The 23,103-nt window shown below is 34.9% G+C and overlaps 1 protein-coding gene across 1 annotated transcript; it reads right to left on the bottom strand.

Moving 5' to 3' along the window:
* Nucleotides 1-5,338: 5,338 nt before the first annotated feature.
* LOC18010011 (WRKY transcription factor 6) lies at nucleotides 5,339-8,042 on the bottom strand. The gene is made up of 6 exons (XM_006391846.2): nucleotides 7,601-8,042; nucleotides 7,319-7,420; nucleotides 7,072-7,212; nucleotides 6,653-6,979; nucleotides 6,447-6,560; nucleotides 5,339-6,156 (listed from the first exon to the last, which is right to left on the bottom strand). Exons 1-6 carry the CDS (start codon nucleotides 7,952-7,954, stop codon nucleotides 5,524-5,526), a joined length of 1,671 nt encoding a protein of 556 aa, XP_006391908.1. The 5' UTR covers nucleotides 7,955-8,042; the 3' UTR covers nucleotides 5,339-5,523.
* Nucleotides 8,043-23,103: the final 15,061 nt, after the last annotated feature.

Raw genomic sequence — 23,103 nt, 5'->3', positions numbered from 1 at the left:
TTTTTAAAAAATTAGAAATAAAAACTAAACCCTAAACCCTAAATCAAATATTAAATTTTTAAAAAAATTAGAAAATAAAAACTAAATCCTAAATCCTAATCCCTAAACCCAAATATTAATTTAACAATATATATTTGGATTTAGGGTTTAGGATTTAATGTTTATTTTTTATTATTAAATTTAATGTTTGGGATTAGAGATTAGGGTTTAGGATTTAATTTTAATTTTTTAATTTTTTAAAAAATTTAATATTATGCTTGGGTTCACTATTTTAATTTAGGGTTTAGTTTTTTCATATTAGAAAAGAAAATTTAAAATGTGCTATTTTGATAAAATACTTTAATTAATTTTATTATTTAGCTGATTTTTATTGGTTAAAATAAGAAAGATTAAATAAAAGAATAATTTTAATATCTAAATCAAATTATTTCATTTGAATATTATTAAATTTTAAATTTTCTGTGATAAAAAGTCAACTTACCTTAATTGTTTTATGAAGATAATATTCATTTATTTTAAAATTTAAATGACATGTTTTGATTGGTTAAAAAACAAAGGGGTGAATGAAGAGGTTCACCCGTAGGGGTGAACCCAAGAATTGTTCATAAGTATTCTATAATTATAGAACAAAGAGTTTCCGTAGAAATGCAATTCTAATAAGATGTAGAACAAAGAGATAACTATAGAAAGATAATTCTACTAAACTGTAGAACAATGAAAATGTTGTAGAATACGGTTTCATAACTTTGTAGAACATAGAAGAACTGTAGATAACTAATTCTATATATTTAGTAGAAAACTAATGAAATAGTAGATAGTTTTTTTTTTTTTTTTGGATCAAACAAATCCATTTAGAATCTTAGCCCAATACATTTTAGCCTATTAAGGCCTTTTTTGCTACAGAATCAGCAACATTGTTTGTATCTCTGGGAATAAAAAAGAAATCGATTGAATCAAATTCTTGAGAGCAGCGAATGATGTCTGAGAGGATTCCGTGAAGATCGAGGATTAGGGTTCTGGATTTGATAATTCTTATCGCTACCTGCGAATCAGAAAGGATGATCAAATCCATAAATCCCAGATTCCTAGCCTGCATCAGTGCTGATCTTATGGCCATGGTTTCTGCCATTAAGGGCGAGGTCACAAACTCCACAGTAGTTGAGGATTCAAGCAGTTTATTTGAGCCATCTGTGAATACCCAGGCTAATCCTGCCATACAGGTATCTTTCCTCCAAGCTGCGTCTGTGTTGCAGAGCATAGCTCTCAGCGGGAATTGGGGTAAAGTTCTATTCTGGGCTCTGAGTTGGGGTGGAGATATGATCGCTGATGGCCTGCTTTCCATCCATTCTCTTGCTTCCATGATGGCTTTGGTCACTGTTTCTTCTGCAGAGAAGGTGCGATTGGCGAAGATCTTTTGGTTTCTTGAGATCCATAGATTCCACAAAATCCAAGGGTATAGACCTCCTTTAGGTATGCCAATTGGTGGTAGGGTGATTAGGCTCTGGAGCATCTTCAAGCCAGTTACAATATCTGGGGTATCTGTAAGGTCGAAACCAGAGGACCAATGGGTTTTTTCCCAGACTTCCATTGCAAAAGGGCATTGGAAGAGCATGTGTGAGACTGTTTCTGGAGCAGAGCATCTACAGCATCGGTTGTCATTTGTGATTTGTCTGATACTCAACTGCTCACCCACAGGGAGCGCATTATTGATCGCTTTCCAGATGAACATCTGGATTTTTGGTGCAGTCTTAACGTTCCAGACCTGGGTGTACCAGTCAGCTTCTAAGGGGTTGTAGTAGGGTGTCATTTCATCCTCTGCCGAGGCTGCCAAGTATCCTGATCGAGTGGAGTATTCACCATTCTTCTGCTTGAGCCAGATAAGTCTATCCTTTTCGCCCAGAATACTGATTTTAATCTCCATGATCTGTTTTTTGAAATGTGGGAGGATCTGGTCCACTTTGTGGTTGTCCCACTCTTGGCCGTTTTCAGTCATTAGATCTCTAACCCTGAGGTTTTGTTGGTTTTCCGGTGGAGGACCGATAGGCCTAGCTTGGCTCGATGTAGACATCCAGGGGTCGTGCCACAAATTGATGGATTCACCATTTCCCACCACCCAGCCAAGCTGTTTCAAGATAAGCTCCTTACCGATCATAATACTACGCCATCCATGTGAGCAGTTCGAGGGGGCTTTGCTTTCAAGGTAAGTGCTATCCATGCAGTATTTACCAAGTAGGATTCTAGATAGGAGGCTTTGAGGGTTTGTTTGTATCCGCCAGCTAACTTTAGCTAGAAGAGCGTCATTAAAGTTGCTTATGTCCTTGAAGCCCAGCCCTCCCTGGTTTTTAGGTCTTGCCATTTTCTTCCAAGCTAGCCAACTTGTTTTCTTGTGGTCTGGGTCCGAGTCCCACCAAAACCTAGTTAGGGCCGATTGGATTCTTGAGCAAAAGGACTGTGGTAACTTGAAGCATGTCATTGCATAAGTAGGCATAGCCGCAAGTACACTCTTTAGCATGACCATCTTGCCTACACATGATAGCATTTTGACGTCCAACTAGCGGCTTTTTGTTTGATTCTATCCACTATGGAGCTGAAGATATCTCTTTTCCTCCTCCCAAAAATTTATAGAATGTGCTTTCTACTAATTCATAGAACATTTGTAAAAAATTGTTTTAATTTTTTTTTGGCAAAAATATGTTATGAAATGTCTTTGTCTTCCCTTTTCAGAATTTTTCAAAAAAAATTAGATTATAAAAATATTTTTTTAAAATTTTCGTAATTAGAAATAAATGGTATTTTTCTCCAAAAGTGGTCAAGTTTAAAAAAGTATTAAAGGGACAATACTACAGTTTTTTTTTCCTATAAATATAATTGCCCCTTTTATATAGTAGATTTTGATAGAATTCTTCAACAGCTCATTAAAAACATTGAAATACTTTAAATTAGCTGAATTAAATTTATCTACATTCTTTTAAATTTAGTCGTTCAATACATTCTCTTTAGTCTCTAGATTTTCAATTTTATTAAAATATATGTATATATATAATAATAATATTTAAATAAAATACAAAAATTAACAATTTTTTTTACATGTTTGGAGTCTCTAAAACATAAAAGTTTGACAACCGGAATAAATCAGACCAAACCAATAAGAATGCATTCGGTTGTAAACAGTTGAGTTCTTTGACTGAAACCAGGCCAAGTATCACCTAAATAAATCAAATCATAGATGCTTTTAATATTGAACCCATGAATAGTCCGGATTCCAAAACTCATGTTTATAAAGTTGTACGTGATGAGCTTTATACCTTTAATATTCGGCCCATGAATTTGACCACATGCATTAAAAAACAGTAGGTTTTACTTTCTAATAAATTAGATTTATCTAATGATATGTATTTTTGAAATATTGTCATAATATATACATATATATATATATATATTGTATCCTGTATAAATTTTTGGGGGTCCTTAGTGATACTTTCAAATCATTTTTAGTTTAATAACACTAGATTAATATTATTTTTTATTTAAAAAATTGAATCCATGTTCAAAGAACATATGATTTATCATTTTGATACAAATCTTTCTATAATTCTAGATTGAATTACGAGTATTTATAAAAAAGGAAGGATATATTATAAAGAGTTTGACCACATGCTGACATGTGACTTATCGACTCCATTTCCAAAAGTCGTAGAGAAGTCTCTCTTCTCGACTTCACGCAAACCTTATGATAATTATTTTTTTTGTAACTTACAAAATAAAAAATGGTGTCTTTATAAATCATACGGTCCATCTACTTTGATCGCCCACTACTTTGCATTTCCTTCATTTCATTTGATTAAATACTTCTACCATGCATTTTTTATAACTGTGATAGTTACTAAACCACAACTAAATTACTCTTGAAGATTTGTAGAAAACAGGAAAAGCTACCACAAAATTAGTCATTTTATATAAAATCTAATTACTTTGTTTCTGGTATGTTTGTGATAAAAATGAAACAAATTAGTCATTCTATACAGTTGATGAACTTTGGGATCGAATTATGGGTCCCTGTTTAAAATTTAAGCAGTGCAATATAACTTTTGGAAACCCTAACTATTAAGCACACAAAAAACCCGATCCCAATTAATTTTATAAAAGAATGATGGAATCCAAAACCGTTTTATTTTTCTAAAAGAGTAGGCACGTCTATGTAACAAACTAACAACCATTTATAGACCATATGCAGATAAAAAGGATAATGCTGACCCTACGTGAAAAACAATATTTAAGTAGTCAACATTTTTTCACTGTCATGATTACTCGAAATATTTTGGGATCCAACTATGTACTGAAAACAAAAGTACAAATCTCCAATTGAAGTCAATTTAGGTTAGAATGCCAATTCCAATTTTGCTTCGAACTAGAGTTCTGCAAGTTTTTTAATTGGGTGAAATCATTAAGTCTTTTTTTTTATGAGAGCAGGAGAGGCATCTCGGATCGGATGTAGATCATGATCTTTTGACGTCAATCGGAAGTAGATAAACAATTATTTTAGCTTTTTGATGCAATTTAAAATTAAGCATAATAAATACTCGTATTAAACAAATGCATTATTGGCAAATCATGACCCCACGTCAACTGGAGTTGCACGGAAAGTCAACAACGTACTTTTGCGTATCGCTTCCTCCCAAAGCTTGAGATATTATTCCTGTATTCACAATTTTAATACTCCCACTGATTTAATTAATTAACTAACTAAATAAGGACACGATAAAAAAACTAAACAAATATGGAAACATATCATTTTTCTTAAAAGAAATTTCTTCATTGAAACAAAACTAGTATCACAACTAAAACTATTTAAATTTTCCCCACTCCTTCCGTATCTATTTTTCCTTTTTTACTTTAGAAATGAAGAAAATGGTTAAGCTGAACTTTTCTTTATAAAAAAAGAAAATTTCTTTATAGTTGCATAATTTCCTGGTCACCTATTTCGGTTTATTGATTTTAATATTGATCATGCCATTAAACTCGTAGTTTCTAGGAAGTTGTTTCTCTTTGTTAACAATAATAAATGTGTACAGAATTTTAGGTGACTTCATTAGACGGCAATTACGTGTCAAATTGTTATAGCAGCATTTATTGACCTTTGCAATTGTTATATACTACTACATATAAGGATTTTATTAAATGCTCAATAAGTGTCATTATGTAGTACACTTACCTGACGTTATCTCATTATCTATTGAAGGTCCGGCCAAACAATTAGGTTTCTGTATACGGCGCTCACATGTCGTGTATGATATATACACAAAATAAATGTCATTATTAAAGGCAATGCTGAGTTACGTTTACAAAATAAACAGCTACTATTATTCGAATAAAAATGTTTTTCTTTTGTATATTTACTGAGAGTTTGGTACGAAACAGAACAAATATGAATCAATGAAATAAACTCTGTTTCCTATAACCCACTTGAAAAAAAAATATGAAGATGTAAAAAAAAAACAATAACAAAACAATTGTAATATGTTACTATTGATTTTTGTTGTTTCCTTCGCCGTCACGGTGATTCGAACCATTGATCATAGAAGAAATAACGGCTGCAAGAACCGCCGTAAAATTCGGATCAGCTGTGAGCGCCGCTATTGTATCAGCCACCGCGGTCGGTTGCGAAAAAGCAGCCGCCGACGGAGAACCACCGGAAAACTGCAGCCCCGAGAATTTGGATTGGTTATACAATGCCTGACCTATTACATGAGGTAACATACCCGGAGGTAAATTCGTCATTTGTTGTTGCTGATGTTGTTGAGGTCGCTGCATCAATGAGTTGTGGTTGTTGTTGTTGGTAGTAGCAGCGGCCGTCGAAGAAGAGGAATTAGAGCCATTAGGAGGCGAAGGTGCGTGTGTGAGGTCTAATGTGACGGTAGGGAATGGTGCGGAGGCTGAGATTGTAGCCATGCTTGTGGAGCAAGGAAGAACAGCCCTAGCTAGTAAATTGGTAGGGTTCATCATCCCATCGTGACTAGACATTGACCCGGATAGCAACATGTTAGCCGCGGCGGTGGTCGTGGAAGCCATGGCCACCGCGGCTGGCGGTAAAGGATGGATGTGATTTCCCTCGTAGGTCGTTATCAGAATCGATCTGTCCTCCGCACAACGTTGAACCTATAAAATACCATTTTGGACCATGCTTATTAGCCAATCATTCAAACATGTACATTCGTAAGCTCTAATGTGTTTAGACCAAGAATTTTTTAGTGTTCTGTTATGTCTTTTTCAAGATTCTAAAACTAACTCGTTTCTTTGTTCTCCATATATAATTCACACATGCGTGCACTACCATTAAGTTACATGTTGCGGTCTCCAAAATTGTTTTTGATATTGAACCTAGTTTTAAGCTTATATGCGATTTAAATTGTTGACAAAAGAAACTTGGAAGAGCAAAATATACATACTTGTTTGCGAACGGGACAACCCGTGGCCATCGTACAACGATAATAAGCTCGCGGACAAGGATTCCCTTTAGCCATCTTCTGGCCATACTTTCTCCATTGACATCCATCACTTATCTATATAAAAGCATAAGTATAAACATAATTAGTCTTTTTAATTAGCGTATAGTTTAATTATTTTTGTGACCTAAATCAAAGTACTTAATTACCATGGGAGCTTCTGATCGGGCACGAACCGAGACACGAGCTTTCCTCATCGTAGCCTCAGTGGATTGATCAAAAGTCGATGGACTACTATTATTCACTTTCTGAACTTTATTAGACTCGGTTTCGGGGCTTTCTTCACGCCCAAGTCTCTTTCCATCCCTAATCTCGTTACTACGCTTCTCGGCCGCAGAAGAACCACCGGAACGAGTTCTTTCTTCAGATGAAGAATTCGACACATCCTCAGCCTCGCCAGCTGCTCTTGAAGGGCCTAGATTGATAAATTGTCTTGGTACTATCGTCTCCTCAGGCTTTTCAGCAGCCTCTATTACCTAATCATATAGGTTCATCAAAGTTAATTATTTGCCTATTAATCATCTTGTTCGCTTGTGGTTAATAATCAACCAATCAATGATTTAGTTACCTTGTTTTGTTGTTGTTGTTGCATTAGTGAAACAAGATGCATCTGAAGTGAAGTGTAATTGTTGCTCACTTGTGTAAGCAATTCTCTAAGCTTATGATTCTCCATGGTCATTTCCTTCAGCTCATCTTGTAACTTAACCAACTGTGATTAAAAAATAATGTATATTACTCCTATATTATATTAAACCGGTTTAAAACATCTATAAACCAAATCTATATACTAATTACGAACGCATGGTAAATTTTACCTCATTTTTCGCACGCTTATCTTCCATTTCGGAAGATTCTCCATCATCGACCACTGATTGATCACTTCTGGTATTACCCGTAGTACGAAGATTCAAACCGGTCTATTCAAAAATAAATTTACAAAATACAAAAATTAATAAATGATACTAACAAAATTTGAAATTCAATTTTAGATTTTGAATCAGAATTAAATATGGTTAACATTAATACAAACCATATAATGTTACTTATAAATTCATATTTCAATTATATAATTTTGTTTTTAAAAAAGTTGGACTTACATTTACGTGGGTTTGATCATCTTGTTCCTCCTTCTTAACACGAGCACGAGGGTCGTCAACATCGTCACCACAAACTATAGATTTTCTATCGGAGAAAAAATCCACTTCGCCAGGAACTTCACGGTCGTTGTCTCCAGCATCATCTTCACGGTCACGAATACCGGAGAGACTCACCGGAAACCTAAATTCGTTTCTGGCGGTGGATATTTTCGTCTTTTGATCATCGTCGTCGTCAATTCTAGACATGGTCAATGGATTGGAAAAGCGGCGGTGATTATTACTGTTGAAACGATTAGGGTTTATGAGATCGAGAGAAGATGAATCAAGAGTGAGACCAGACCATCCTCTTTCCATAAATAGAAGAAGAAGATCACGAGATTAACGAAAGGAGAAAGATTGTTAAAGAGAAAGAGAGAGAGAGAAATGAGAAATGAGAGATTTTTTTTTTTTTTGGTTTAGAGAGATAAATGAAGATTGTGAAGTCTTTTGCCAGAACATTAGACTCTCCTATAAAAAGGGTTTGGGACGTGGACCGATTTTCGTTTTTTCTTTCGTCACATTGAATTTTTTTAATTAATGAATGTTGATATTACTTTCCGGAGACTTTTTGATAAAATTATGGGAGATTTTACGTCAGTTGCTGCGTCATGCCGGGTCCTAACCCAACCCAGAATTCACCCGGATTCTTTGCCCGTTTCATTTTCATGGAAATTGTCAAATTGATACTACTAGTTCTGTTAACAATATTGTAATTAAAAATATTGATTTCGTTTTTTATTTGCACCTCTTCCACGGATAGACAATTCCACATATATTATACTTAGAAATGAGCATATGACAGTATGTAAAATAATATGCTATAATTTAAAATCAGACACAAAATATAAATTATCAACTAAATGGTACTAGTGTTTTTCATCAATTGTTTTGCCGTATAAAAAGAAAATTGTAGTTTTCATCTGTTGAAGAGTTGATATATTGGTATAAACCAAAAATCGATTTCTCATTTTTATTAGGTTAATCGAAATAATATTATTCTTTAAAACTATTGAAAATTCCGATGAGTAAGTTAATCAATTACTACATTTACGATAGTACAAAGCTTTATCTTAATTTGATAACTTACACATGATAAATGGATAACAATTTTTACGAAAATGTTATCTGTCTTGCAAATAAATACAAGACCGTTACGAGTGTTCTTTATTCCAAAATGTCCACTTATTTAAAAAAAAAAACGAAAAGGAGGATCCATGTCGAGTGGTATGACCCGATAAATAGAATTCATTAAAATTGATGAATTTTGATGTCAAAATCACGAGAAAATGGTTATGTGGCGCTAATGGTCTTACTCTTATCAATACTTTTTTAATTTCATCAAGAAAGCGCATTGACTAGTTCGGCTGTTCACAAAGGGACGAAAAAGTTTGATCCACCGCCCCGTTTGCTGCGGCGCGTTCCACGTGATTATCTCTTTTTTTTTCCCCAATTTATAAATTACTTTAGTTTTAACAACAACAAAAAACAGTTGGAAAAAAAAGAAAAAAAAAAGAAGAGAGTGAGAAAGATGGCTTAACTGAGTCAACGATTTTGACGGCCCGGCTTCTTATAGTCTGACCGGAGACCGGGTGCACCGGTCCTTAGGTCTTACTTCCATGGTCGGCTGGGTCCCACCCATGTTATAAAAGCTCTTCTAACCATTTAGAAAAAATTATAAATTTGACCAATTTATATATATCGTTGTTATAAAAGTACGCCCCTTAATCTCTATTTTTCTGATGTCAAAAAATATTTCTAGAACTAGAACTCGTTTTCTAAAGTCAAATTGTTATGTTTAACATATTTGTTGCTTAACACGGACTTATTTTTGTTAATCATGGTTAGCACATGTGATAACAAAAAATATTGCACTTCGTTGAATATTGTTATAAAAAAAATTGTGTACCATAACACATATCAACAGTGACGGATTTAGAAACAAATTTAGTTGGAAATATAATAAAAAAAAATAGAAATGGTAATTTATAAGTTCGTACTTTGACAATTGTATGTACTCGTAAAGCTGTAAATAAAACTTTACATGAAAATTGCTATATATATAATATAGGTTTGAATTGGACATATTAAACAACAACAAAAAAGTGCATCATCAAATTTTTTAGATATTTTTCCTTCATAAAACTTGTTTTTCTCTAACATCCAATCATACTTTAATTTGATTATACAAGTATAATACCGACTTGGAACTTGGAAGTATAACTTGAGCAACTACGTATCTTTTATGTGTTATCATTGAACTTTAGCAAAAACAAATATTTGACTGATGGATTAGTTATTATAAAGTTTAACTTGACGTGTTTTTAATTTGGTATACCAGTTAAATCTTTCATTTGGAGGGAAAAGAAGTTTTTTAATTAACGGTTTTTTAATTACCATGGTTTATAATAACAGTTTTTTAATTACCATTGGTTCAGTTAAACCTTGTTAACAGGCCTATAATAATGGTTTTTTAATTACCATTGGTTTTTTTAGATAACCTTTTTTGCTGCCATATGCTTTTACCGCTAATTCCTTCTGATAATTTTTTGTTTTTGTTTTTGCTTTTTTTTTGGAACTTTATTTATTTATTTTTTTTGTTTTAGTTGCTCCTTGTAATGATTAAAAAAATCAGAATGATTACAACATAAAATTTTCCATCACCAACTAAACAATGTATAAACTTAAAAATATGATATGCCATTAAGATTTAAAATAAGCTAAAATAACTAGAAGATAAAGAAACGTGTCACCGGATTCCATTAATGTGTTAATTTAAAATTTGAGAAGATGATACAAATTTTAAATTTTATTTGAGTCCACACACGAAGAAACAAGAGAGCAAGAGAGACAGAGAGATACTGTTTTTAATTGAGTTTAAAATTAAAAGGCTTAAGGGGCTCCCACGTATTGACAAGAGAGATGTAGATCTGGAGTTTTGTTAGCATGTTGACTGTCTACCGGAACGACCGAGTCTTTAGCTTTGACTTTTTTGCCTTTTTGTTCTCTCTCTCTAATCACATTTTTTTAAAACGTCTCTCTCTCTAACCACGTTTAATAATTAATATTTTAAAGATATAAATCCTTTTTATTTTCTTCTTGACCTTTTGTCACTTTTCTCCGTCTTTCGTAAATATTACCTCTAATGTGGGGCAACTTTTAATCGTTGGTTTTTTCCATCTATATATATTATACATGTATATAAACCAATCGTTTGGTCTTAAGACTTTTAATAAACCAAAAACAAAGCTCTGATACCATATAAATATATATATATATATTTTTTTTTTTTTTAAAACAAAATAATAATAATAATAATAAACTCATGATTCTCGAGATGCATTTATTTTTAGAAATTATAGGCTTAAACCTTAATAATATATTGGCTAATAAATATACTATTTCATAAAAGCTTACTTTTCAAATCTCTCAATATTTAATACTCTTCTTCAGATTATGATAATAGTTCGATTATTTCTTCAGTTTTATTTGTTAGTGATTATTTTATATAAAAAAGGTTTCTTCATCATCGAGAACTCTCTGATAAAAGTCTACAGTCGATAAACTTGATAACAAAAAAAAACAAAAGTAAACAAATAAATTTGTGGCATTGCATAACTTATTTTATTAATTCTCAAGCCACAATTAATTTGTAAATCATTCACATTTAGGACGAGGAAGGAGCCAAGAAAGCGTGCAAGATGTCAAAAATGGGTCCACTGGAAATTAGAGTAAACTAAACAGAGATTAACAAATAAAATTTATCAGCTTAAAAACTTTCTCGGTAGAGTGGTTAGACATTTATGTACAAAGAGAAGAAGAAAATCTGCAGAGCTGTCTGAGATTTGCGTTGACCAACATTATACTTACCCCACGTGGCCGAGTTCGCATGACGTAGAAATCTTGTGGACAACAGTTTTGGGTTTACAAGTAATTTATCTAAAACTATCGATGCTTTTCACACTTATATGCACGTTTCTGTATCCACAAAAAAAAAAAAACAATACAACACTGTACTTTTTTTGTTTGTTTTTTCGATGAAGATAAATATATAAATGAGACCGTGAGAGACATCTTCAGCTTTACAACATACAAGAAGTCTATATTTGAATCCGACCACAGAAATAGTCTTAAATTTTGACGCAGTCAGCCACCTGATTTTATCCAAATCGGTGAAAAATAATGAATCGGTGATGATTAATGGCCTCACATCTACTCAATGCCCAAAATCTCTATCGAACCATGGTAACTGTTGCTGTTAAAACTGGTAACTGGCTTGACCAAAAACAAAAAACAAAAATGGTAATGCACTGACGTCTGACGCTATCAGACTTGTGCGTGTAATATCAATGTTTCTGGTGGTACGTATTATCAATGGTTTCTGAGATTCAATTGTACGAGAAAATTATGAGTTTACAATTGAACTTCATGTTGTGAAAACTTAGAAACTTTATTAATCACTGGAATGTATATATAGAGTATATAGGGAATCTAGGTTAAGTACAATGCCCTGATGGGTCCAGTGGGCCGGTATAAGAGTCCATATATGATATGTGTTATAACATTCCCCCTTGGACGAGTGAACCGGGCCAGCTACTCAATCGGGATCTCGATAATGCGCTGGGGAATGTTGCCTCATTAAAACCTTACCAGGAAAAACCCAGTGGGACAAAACCATGTTGAAGGAAAAAGAGTACAACACGCATTACTCCCCCTGATTGTAGCATCACTGCAGATCTCTAAGTCTATACATTCCTATCTGTTTGACGAGCTTCCGGTGTGTTGAAGTAGGCAATGATTTGGTGAAGAGGTCAGCTGAATTCTCACTGGATCGGACCTGCTGAACGCTGAGAGTGCCGTCCTTCTGCCAGTCTGAGGTTGAGAAGAACTTCGGTAGAATGTGCTTCGTCCGATCTCCTTTGATATATCCTTCCTTGAGCTGAGCTATGCATGCCGCGTTGTCTTCATACATCACCGTGGGCTGTGTGTCTTCGTCCATACCACAATCTCTGCGGATGTGCTGAGTCATAGAGCGCAGCCAGACGCATTCCCTACTAGCCTCATGAATGGCTAGGATTTCAGCATGGTTTGATGAAGTGGCAGTGAGTGTCTGCTTCATTGATCTCCAAGAGATGGCTGTTCCTCCATGCGTAAAAACGTAGCCAGTTTGAGACTTGGCAGTGTGCGGATCTGATAGATATCCTGCATCGGCGAAGCCGACTAACCCATCTTTATTTTGGTTAGTATAGAAGAGTCCTAAGTCTTGAGTACCTCGAAGGTATCTTAGGAGATGTTTTATACCGTTCCAGTGCCTCTGAGTTGGAGATGAACTATATCGAGCGAGGAGGTTCACGGCGAAACATATGTCTGGTCTAGTGTGACTAGCCAGGTACATTAACGCTCCTACAGCACTGAGGTATGGCTTTTCAGGACCAAGGATTTCTTCATCATCCTTTTTGGGACCAAGAGGGTCATCACTTAAGCTTCTAACTACCATTGGGCTGGTCAATGGGTGAGCTTGGTCCATATTAAATCGCTTGAGTACCTTTTCGATATAAGCCGATTGATGCACAAGGATTCCTCCTTTGATGTACTCAAGTTGTAATCCCAAACAGTACTTTGTTTTGCCTAGGTCTTTCATTTCGAATTCTGCTTTTAAGCAGTCGACTGTTTGGGAGATCTCACCAGATGTTCCGAGGATGTTTAGATCATCCACGTATACTGCTATGATTACAAATCCTTTGTTTGAGTACTTCTTGATGAAGATGCATGGACTGATGGGGTCATTTTTGTAGCCTTCTTTGATGAGGTAATCGCTGAGGCGGTTGTACCACATACGCCCACTTTGTTTCAGTCCATACAAGGATTTGTTCAGCCTGATGCAGTATTGATCTCGAGATGCATTTTTGTCTTTTAGTTCAATGCCATCTGGGAGTCTCATATATATTTCGTTGTCCAGGGGCCCATAGAGATATGCGGTTACAACATCCATTAACCGCAGATCAAGATTTTCTCTTATGGCCAGACTTATGAGGAATCGGAATGTTGTTGCATCCACCACTGGAGAATAAGTCTCCTCATAATCGATTCTGGGTCTCTGTGAGAATCCTTGTGCTACAAGCCGTGCTTTGTATCGAACGACTTCACCGAGTTCGTTCCTTTTGCGCACAAAGACCCATTTGTGGCCCACTGGCTTGATGTGTGATGGGGTCCGGATGATCGGACCGAACACGTTTCTGAGTTTGAGACTCTTTAACTCCACGTTTATGGCTTCTTTCCATTTTAGCCAATCTGTTCGATGTGTACACTGTGTTATTGACGTGGGTTCTAGATCCTCTTGCGTGAGCGCAACATCAAGTGCTACTTTGTATGCAAAGAGTGCATTTAAGTCGACTTCTTTTCGATTCCATTGTATTCCGGACATATTGTAATTGATGGAGATCTCATTGTTATCTTCTGAACCTGGAGATTCGGCGTCCCAAACTTCCATTGAGGGTTCATTAGATTGAGTCTCAGCCGCGGCTATGTCTGATATTGCAGGAATCCCGGTTTCGGTTATTGCACATTTCTTTGATTTCCGGGGATTCTTATCTTTGGAACCGAGAGGTCTGCCCCGTTTGAGACGTGGTGCAGACTCTGTAGCAACTTGGGTCTGTCCCGTTGGGACAGCTATTCGTACTGGTGCATTACAAGCTGGGATGTACGATTTGGTTACTTTGGTCGGGTCAGCAAAGGAATTTGGCAATTGATTAGCTAGCTTTTGATAATGAATAATCTTTTGGATCTCTGAATCACATTCTAGAGTCCGAGGATCTTGCCAATTTAATGATGTTTGATTCCATGAAAGATCTTTGACCAGCTTGTTTGTCTCACCACCTAAAGAGGGATATACCGATTCATCGAATTGGCAATCCGCATATCTGGCCTTGAAGAGATCTCCAGTGGTTGGCTCGAGATATCTTATGATGGTGGGAGAGTCAAAACCAACATATATTCCCATCCTTCTTTGAGGTCCCATTTTGGTTCGATGTGGTGGAGCAATGGGTACATATACTGAACACCCAAATGTTTTGAGATGGGAGATGTCTGGCTCATGACCCGAGAGTAGTTGGGATGGGGAATATTTGTGTTCACTAGATGGCCGGATGCGTATGAGTTCAGCAGCATGTAATACTGCATGTCCCCATGCTGAGGCCGAGAGCTTTGATCTCATGAGTAATGGTCGGGCTATCCATTGAATGCGTTTAATGAATGATTCAGCCAATCCATTTTGAGTATGGACATGTGCTACAGGATGTTCCACGGTTACCCCCATGGCCATACAGTAGTCATTAAACGCTTGTGAGGTAAATTCACCAGCATTGTCAAGGCGGATAGTCTTTAGTGGGAAGTCAGGGAAATGGGCCCGCAATTTGATGATTTGGGCCAAGAACCTAGCGAAGGCTTGGTTCCGAGAGGACAAGAGACAAACATATGACCAACGGGTCGATGCGTCTATAAGGACCATGAAGTACCGGAATGGTCCGGAAGATGGATGTATAGGTCCACAGATATCGCCCTGGATTCTTTCTAGGAAATGAAGTGTTTGTTTAGAGATTTTAACTGGTGAAGGCCGAGTGATCAATTTGCCTTGAGAACAAGCTGTGCACATGAGGTGTTGAGGATAAGCTCGGTTTTCTTTGAGGGTATGCCCTTGAGAGTTTTGAATTAGTTTACGCATCATATTTGCACCGGGATGACCGAGCCGGTCGTGCCAAATAGTATAATCAGTAAACCGGGCTTTGAGAGTGGTATTAGCTTCAATCATACTGACTTTAGCATGGTAAAGTCCAGTAGAGAGCGCGAGTATGGTTTCGAGGATTTGTTTATGGCCGTCTACGGTTTTAGTGACTAGGAGGGATTCTTTGTGCCCTAGACCTTGGGTTTCTATGTGGAAACCATTCTGTCTTATATCCTTGAAGCTCAGAAGATTTCTCTTCGAACTAGGAGAATATAGAGCATCTGGTATTTCAAGTTGTGTGCCATTTGATAGCAACACATAGGCATGGCCATATCCTTCGATAAAGTTTGAGGGACCCGCGATGGTGCTAATATTTGCGGTTTGATAGGTTAGTTTTATGAAGTAACTTTTGTTTCTTAAGATAGTGTGGCTGGATCCACTATCTACGACTATGGTTTCCATTTGCTGGTGTGCTTTTCCACCTTTGGATTTCTGACAGGCTAATGAAACTGGGAGCTAATAGACCTCAGTTAGCCGCTACAAATTCCAAGAATTGATCACCAAAACTGGAGAAGCTGGGGAAAACTCGGATCTGGTTTTTTTTTTCTTTTTTTTTCGGTTGATCGTCGTGTACTGTAAGTGTGCGTGAGGGCGCGTCCGACGTTGGATCGACAAACGGTTTTCACCAGTAGATTCGTCTTGTCGAGGGCTTCGATTTGATATGTAGATCGTCTTCTGGTTCCTCACGGTTTGGAAGATATGCGTCTTTTAAGTTTCGACTTGCTTTTAGGGTTTTGGTGGTGGCCGGATTTATTAGGGTTTTTCGCTCAGAGAGTCTTATCGTGCTGATAACGTGTTGTGAAAACTTAGAAACTTTATTAATCACTGGAATGTATATATAGAGTACATAGGGAATCTAGGTTAAGTACAATGTCCTGATGGGTCCAGTGGGCCGGTATAAGAGTCCATATATGATATGTGTTATAACATTTCATTGATTTTTAAGATTCAGATTTTTTTTCATTTATTTATGACGTGTACATATGAACTTCATTGGATCAGATAATCAAATCTGCACAGATTTGTTTTTCTTTTAAAAAGTTTTATATTCGCTGAAATCGTATTAAACATATATATTAGGTACTCATTGTTTAAATTTGAATTGATATCCTTAAAAGTCCTTAACTTTTTTTTTTTTTTTGTCGAAAATGTTAAGATTTCATACCAGCTTTTAAGATTTTACATTGTTGTGGAGAGACCACTTATTACAAAAGAAGAAAGAGGAAGAGAAACAGAGGAAGAATATTAGGGAACAAGGAGACTAAAATAAAGCTCGAGCAAAGAAGGATAAGAGAGGCTCCTGGCTGGAAAAGAAAGGAGCCGGTCCCTTATCATCCTGTCGACGGCCGCATGAACGACCAAGACCGGGGAAGAAGTGGCGGAGAAGATCCTGGCGTTGCGCTCCCTCCAAACCGAGTACAGAACCGCCTGGAACACAAGCTTTGCAATGACCTGAGTGTCTGCTGCTCCGGAGCTAAAACGGTGACCAACCCAATCCGCAACAGCGTGAAGACTCTGCGGAGACCCATTCCACAATCTGCGCGAGAAGAACAACCATATCTCCGAGGAAAAAGGACAATGGAAAAATAGGTGATCATGATTTTCCAAAGCCGAGTTACAGAGGACGCAAGATCCGTCCACATTTACGCCCCACCGAAGTAAGCGATCCTTGGTAGGCAAGCGATGCAGCATTGCCAGCCAGGAGATGAACGAGCATTGAGGAATTTGTTCCTTGAACCAGACGGTTTTATGCCAAGAAACCGTTGGAGAAGTGATCCTTATGTGATTCCAGGTAGCTCTCGATGAGAAATGGTTCACATAAGAGCCAGAAGCGCCACGCCAAAGATAAAAATCGGGTCCGTTATCAGGATTAGGCGGCGTGACGGTACTGAGAACAATCTGAAGAGTCTGGGCATCCTGGGATCTAGCATTTGGCAAATGCCAACCATCATTGCGGGTTGCACAAGCGACAGAGGCAGAGATGCGAAGGCGGAGCTGACGAGTACCAGTGGCTCCGAATATAGTGTGAAGCGGTCCCAAATCCGTCCAATAGTCAAACCAGAACGATGCAGTTTTTCCATCACGAACCACACACCTTAGAAAATCAACTGGCATAGTCTTGTGTTGAAGCATACTCCGAATAGTAGGAGAGAATCTATTAGCGTCCTCCACCTGCCAGAAACTCTTTCGGTGGAAAATGTAGTTTTTTAACCACACCACCCACAGCGATCCGGAAGAAGAAAAGAAGTTCCATATCTGCTTAAGCCTGAAAACAAGCTCAAACTCCTCTAGAAGACGAATCCCAAGACCACCTTCCTCCTTTGGTTTACAAACATCTGACCAAGCGACTCTAGCGCCCACAGCAGAGGATGTTTTATTTTTCCATAAAAAAGCCGAGCATAAGGAGTCAATTTTTCTGTAGAAACTCTTAGGCAAGACGAAGACAGAACTCCAAAAGTTTACCATTCCGTATATAACTGAAGAGATTAGGCGGATTTTACCAGCAAAGGAGAGAAGTTTAACTGTCCAAGAGTGCAGTTTCCGGATAATGCGTTCCAAAAACGGCTACAGGGTAGCCAGGGAGATCCTAGAGGGGTTCAGTGGAAGCCCCAATTACCGAGTGGGAAAAGATCCAAGCTTGAAACCAGAAATGTTAGTAAGCAAATCTTTAGTCTCTTTTTAGCAAAATCATTTTGGCATCCATCTTGTACCACCATTAATCATTAAAAAAATGGTGATCTAATATATTCCGCAAAATGAGAAAACTATTGGTATAAGACATTGATATCATTTTAATTATGAGGTCACATTAAGAATTTTTCCTAACCGAAAGCCATGTAGCCTATACAACTTTCATAAACCGCGAGGACTTCTTCCTTTGCATCCTTAAGGCTAAAACCTAGTATATCAGACCCTTACAAAATTTCTTATGATTCTTTTTGTATGAATTTAATAACATTTTAAATATTAAGTCATACATGAAATTTTTAACAATTGTAATTCAAAATTCTAGAATTTGATAATACAGTTGTGTACAAATAATATATTCTTGAATATTATTGTCTTTTTATGTTTTAGTCTACTAGTGTATTCAAAATAGAATTGTGTACTTTTTCAACTGTTCATCTAATAAATGATTAGCGGGTACTAGGAAATGAAATGGAAAACCAAATTTCTAAAATTTGTAGTTGTATAGATAATCAATAAACTCGATTTTAGAAACCATCATCTTTTAGAACACTGAATCGTATATGAACTAGTTTCTTGACCGGCTGCTGGTTCAATACTATGGTCAACAAGAGAAGAAGAAGATAAGAAACTTTGTGCTTTGGGTCCCGTTTTGTTTTCAAAAATTTACAAATCAAACTAATAAAATAGTGGAAACATCCAATATGCCTTTAACGAAAAAAAGAAGAAGAAAACATCCAATCAGCTCGTTTCATTTTTTTTTTTTCATTTAAGGTTATTCACTCTAGTGCTTTTGTACTAGTGTCATTATGATTGCCCACGAAAGCTCGAATCTATATTGAAAATTTGGGTGACACAAAGGATTACCAACAGATCGATTCCGGTATTTCTTATTGATACTTTACATCGATTTTAAGGAGGTCTAGACTTTTATTTCTCATTGGATATATAGACTTTTATATAGAAGACAAAATTAAAATTCTCTTAGAGGTGAATCTCTTTATTCACTCATTTCTATTATAACCAATCAAAATATGCCATATAAAATTTAAAATGACTTAAAAAATATAAAAGAAAAATAAAATAAAAACGAATTAATAATAAAAAAACTCAATAATTTAATTTTTAAATATTAAACTCTAATCTCTATAATCTAAACTATAATATATAAATTAAAAAATAATTAAAAATAATTAAAAAATAAAAACTAAACTATAAACTCTAAACCCAAATATTTAAAATTTTTAAAATAAATTAAAATAAAAACTAAACTCTAAACTCTAAATCCAAATATTCTATTATAACCAATCCAAATATGCCATGTAAATTTAAAATGAATTAAAAAATAAAAATAAAAATAAAATAAAAACGAATTAATAATAAAAATTCAATAATTGGAATTTTAAATATCAAAATCTAATCCCTATAACCTAAACTATAATATATAAATTAAAAATAATTAAAAAAATAAAAACTAAACTGTAAACCCTAAACTTAAATATTTAAAAAAATTAAATTAAATTAAAATAAAAACTAAACTCTAAACCCTAAATCTAAATTTTAAATTTAAAAAAAAAAATTAAATTGTAAACTCTAATCCTTAAACCCAAATATTGATTTTAATAATACAAAATAAACATTAAATCTTAAACCTTAATTATAAATTTATATTATTAAAATTATTGTTTGGATTTAGAGATTAAGGTTTAGAGCATCTGCAATGGTACTCTATTTCTGCCTCTAAACTCTATTTTTAGAGTAAAATCATCTACATTGGTACTCTATATCTTACTCTATAAATAGAGAAATGAACAGTATATCTCTATATTTAGAGAAATACTGTTCATTTCTCTATTTATAGAGTAGAACTTTTTTATTTACAAAACAATCTTTAAACTTTCATATCTTTTTATTTGACACTTAAACAATAAGATACCACACAATATTATACTTAATTAAACTATATTAATAATAATTAGTTATATAATCATTTAAAAGTTTAAAATAAAACAAAAAAATATAATAAATAAAAAATTTTAAAGTATAATTATGTTAAATTATTGTTAAAACTAAAATAAATAGAAATTTTTTAAAACATTTAAAAGTAAAAGGACTTATAAGCAATTAATAATAAGATTTACAGTCAAATATAGAAGCAACCATTGCAGTAAACCCCTTCTCTATTTATAGAGAACTCTATTTTTAGAGTAAAATATAGAGGCAACCATTGCAGATGCTCTTAGAGTTTAGTTTTTTATTTTTAATTTCTATTAAAATTTAATAGGGTTTGAGATTTAATGTTTATTTTTTATTATTAAAATTAATATTATTAAAATTAATGTTTGGATTTAGAGATTAAGGTTTACGGTCTAGTTTTTGTTTTTAATTTTTTTTAAAAAACTAATATTTGGATTTAGATTTTTGGGTTTAGTTTATTTTTATTTTTTTAATAACTATTTGGGTTTATTTTCTGATTTTATCTTTTTCTTTAATTTATTTTTTATAGTTTAGAGTATATGGACTATAGTTTAATATTTAAAAATTAAAAATTTTGATTTTTATTATTAATACGTTTTTATTTTTCTTTATTTTTTATTCACTTAAAAATCTTACCTGATATATTTTGAATGATTATAATAGAAGGAGGTAAATAAAGAGATTCATCCAAGAATTGTCCGCATAAATCCAAAAAAAGTCTATATATATATGACTAGTAAAGGGCAATGGGGACAAAAAAATCAACGACGGAAGAAGAAGGTAACATAGATGATAACACTTTCTTATCAATACTCCTGATTAAAAATTATTTTTGACTAACTTAGACCTCGTGATTGAAATTGAATGAGATGTGTGTCTTCGTTTTAGCCAATAATATTCGTTTTTCATTAAGTTGATATCCAAAATTCTATCACATCTCTCTTTTCTATGTATTTCATTTAGTTTCTTAATGCTAAATATGAAGAAAAAGGAACTCTTGATTATTAATATTATTTTGCGCTTCTTGAAAATTATTTTTAATGCCTTCAAAACATCAAGGAGAGAAAAAAAACATTGGTTGGTTTGACGAAAAGAATAATTGGTTCCGTACTATGTCTGCCATCTTTATACCGAATTTACGAACAAAAAAAAGATAAAAGTTCAAAATTGCGAAAGGATTTGGTCTGCCATTTACGACTACTGTCTCTTGTGACTGCCATTTACGAAAATGGCGAAAGATTCTTGTCTTCATGTTGAAGAATAGAAGATCTCTCTTTTCTTTTTAGAGAGAGATTTTTTTCACATATTAAAAAAAACAAGAATTAAACAACTTGGTCGAAGTTAGTCGACAAATTTTGTAGACTTTATTTCTGATAAGAAAAACCTGTCTAATTAGTCTGGACAAATTTGCGATCACTCCCTAATCATCAAAAAAAAAAAAAAAAAATTCAATACATTTTTTTTTGTTTGTTAACTTTTCGAACGTTAGATATTTATTTTTTTAGTGTGAATTTCACATGAGTTTGCTAGTCATAACTTGATTTACTCTTGATCAACAAATTAAAATAAATTGTTATAATCCAAACCCCACAATAATATATTAATATAGTGAACACATTTTTCTTAAGTTACCAAAAAAAAAAACTAAACACTTTTATTAAAGGAGAACTATTATTTTCTTTAAATATAAGATATAATAACTCGTTTTTCTTTGTAACTTGATTCTAAACCTCACCAAACATTGCGAGACCAATATAAATGGGGTAAGTATTTAATTAGCATGTGCTCTTAGAGAAGCGTTTCTCACAATAGTCCAAGTATGCATGAACCATTACAATTTCGCCAGAATCTTAATATTAGGATATATTCCTTATATCGGTACATATATATCTTGTAGATATTTCAATATCTTGACTTACCTATTTGTACGGGATTCTTAGGACCCTAGGTTTAGCTTGAGTAGTGTATAAATACTTTGACCTTATGGTCTCAATAATACAAGTTGATATTCAGCAATTCATAGTTTGTCATGGTATCAGAGCACGAAAACTTTGATCCGAGACTCCATTGATTGTTGACAGTTGTTTTTTTTCTCTTTCTCTTTTCATTCTCACCGAGTCTCGTTACTCTCGAAACGATTCTCCGGCTGCCTCTGTTTTCATTCACGAACCAGAGCCGCCGTTTGCCCTACTTCGAAACTCGATCTCCTCTCCTCTGTTTTCATTCACGAAAACAGAGCACCGATGGCGTCCGATTCTGAACCCAAATCCAAGACAATCTCGCCCTACGACCTCACATCCAGTGATAATCCGGGTGCAGTGATCTCTTCACCATTGCTTAATGGTACGAACTACGACGAATGGGCCATCAATTTCCGTATGGCTCTCAGCTCCCGTAAGAAGTTTGGGTTCGTTAATGGTGACATCCCCAAACCGACGGATTCTTCAAAGCTCGAAGATTGGACCGCCAATAATCATCTCATTGTTGGTTGGATTAAACAGACGATTGAACCTAAGATTCGATCAACGATTTCTACTCGAGAGGTTGCAAAGGAACTGTGGGATATCATCAAGAAACGATATTCCATCAAGAGTGGTGCTCGTCTGCAGCAACTTCGCAATTCTCTCGCCACCTGCAAGCAGAATGGTTCCAGCGTGGATGACTATTTTGGTCGACTCACGAAACTTTGGGATGGCATCGCGGAGTGCATGAATACCAAAAGCTGCACCTGTGGTAAGTGCACATGTGATCTGAATTTGGCTCATGAGAAGGAACGTGAAACTCTCCGTATTCATGATTTCCTCTCTGGTCTCGATGATTCGACTCATGGGGTGATTCGTTCTCAAATTTGCGCGATATCTCCTCTTCCTGATCTTGACAGTATTTACCAAACGATCCTTCAGAATGAAACCATCCGATCTACTGTGACTTCAGAGGCTTCAGTGATGAGCTTCGCCTCTCAGGTCTCCACTCTGTCCCTCTCTCGTCCACCGGCACCGGTCTATACACGCGACGTGTCTCG

Source organism: Eutrema salsugineum, unplaced genomic scaffold (assembly GCF_000478725.1).
Source record: "Eutrema salsugineum unplaced genomic scaffold, Eutsalg1_0 scaffold_8, whole genome shotgun sequence".
Classification (NCBI taxonomy): domain Eukaryota; kingdom Viridiplantae; phylum Streptophyta; class Magnoliopsida; order Brassicales; family Brassicaceae; genus Eutrema; species Eutrema salsugineum.
The sequence above is the reverse complement of the archived record's forward strand: the minus strand, read 5'-3'. Positions and strand labels throughout refer to the sequence as shown.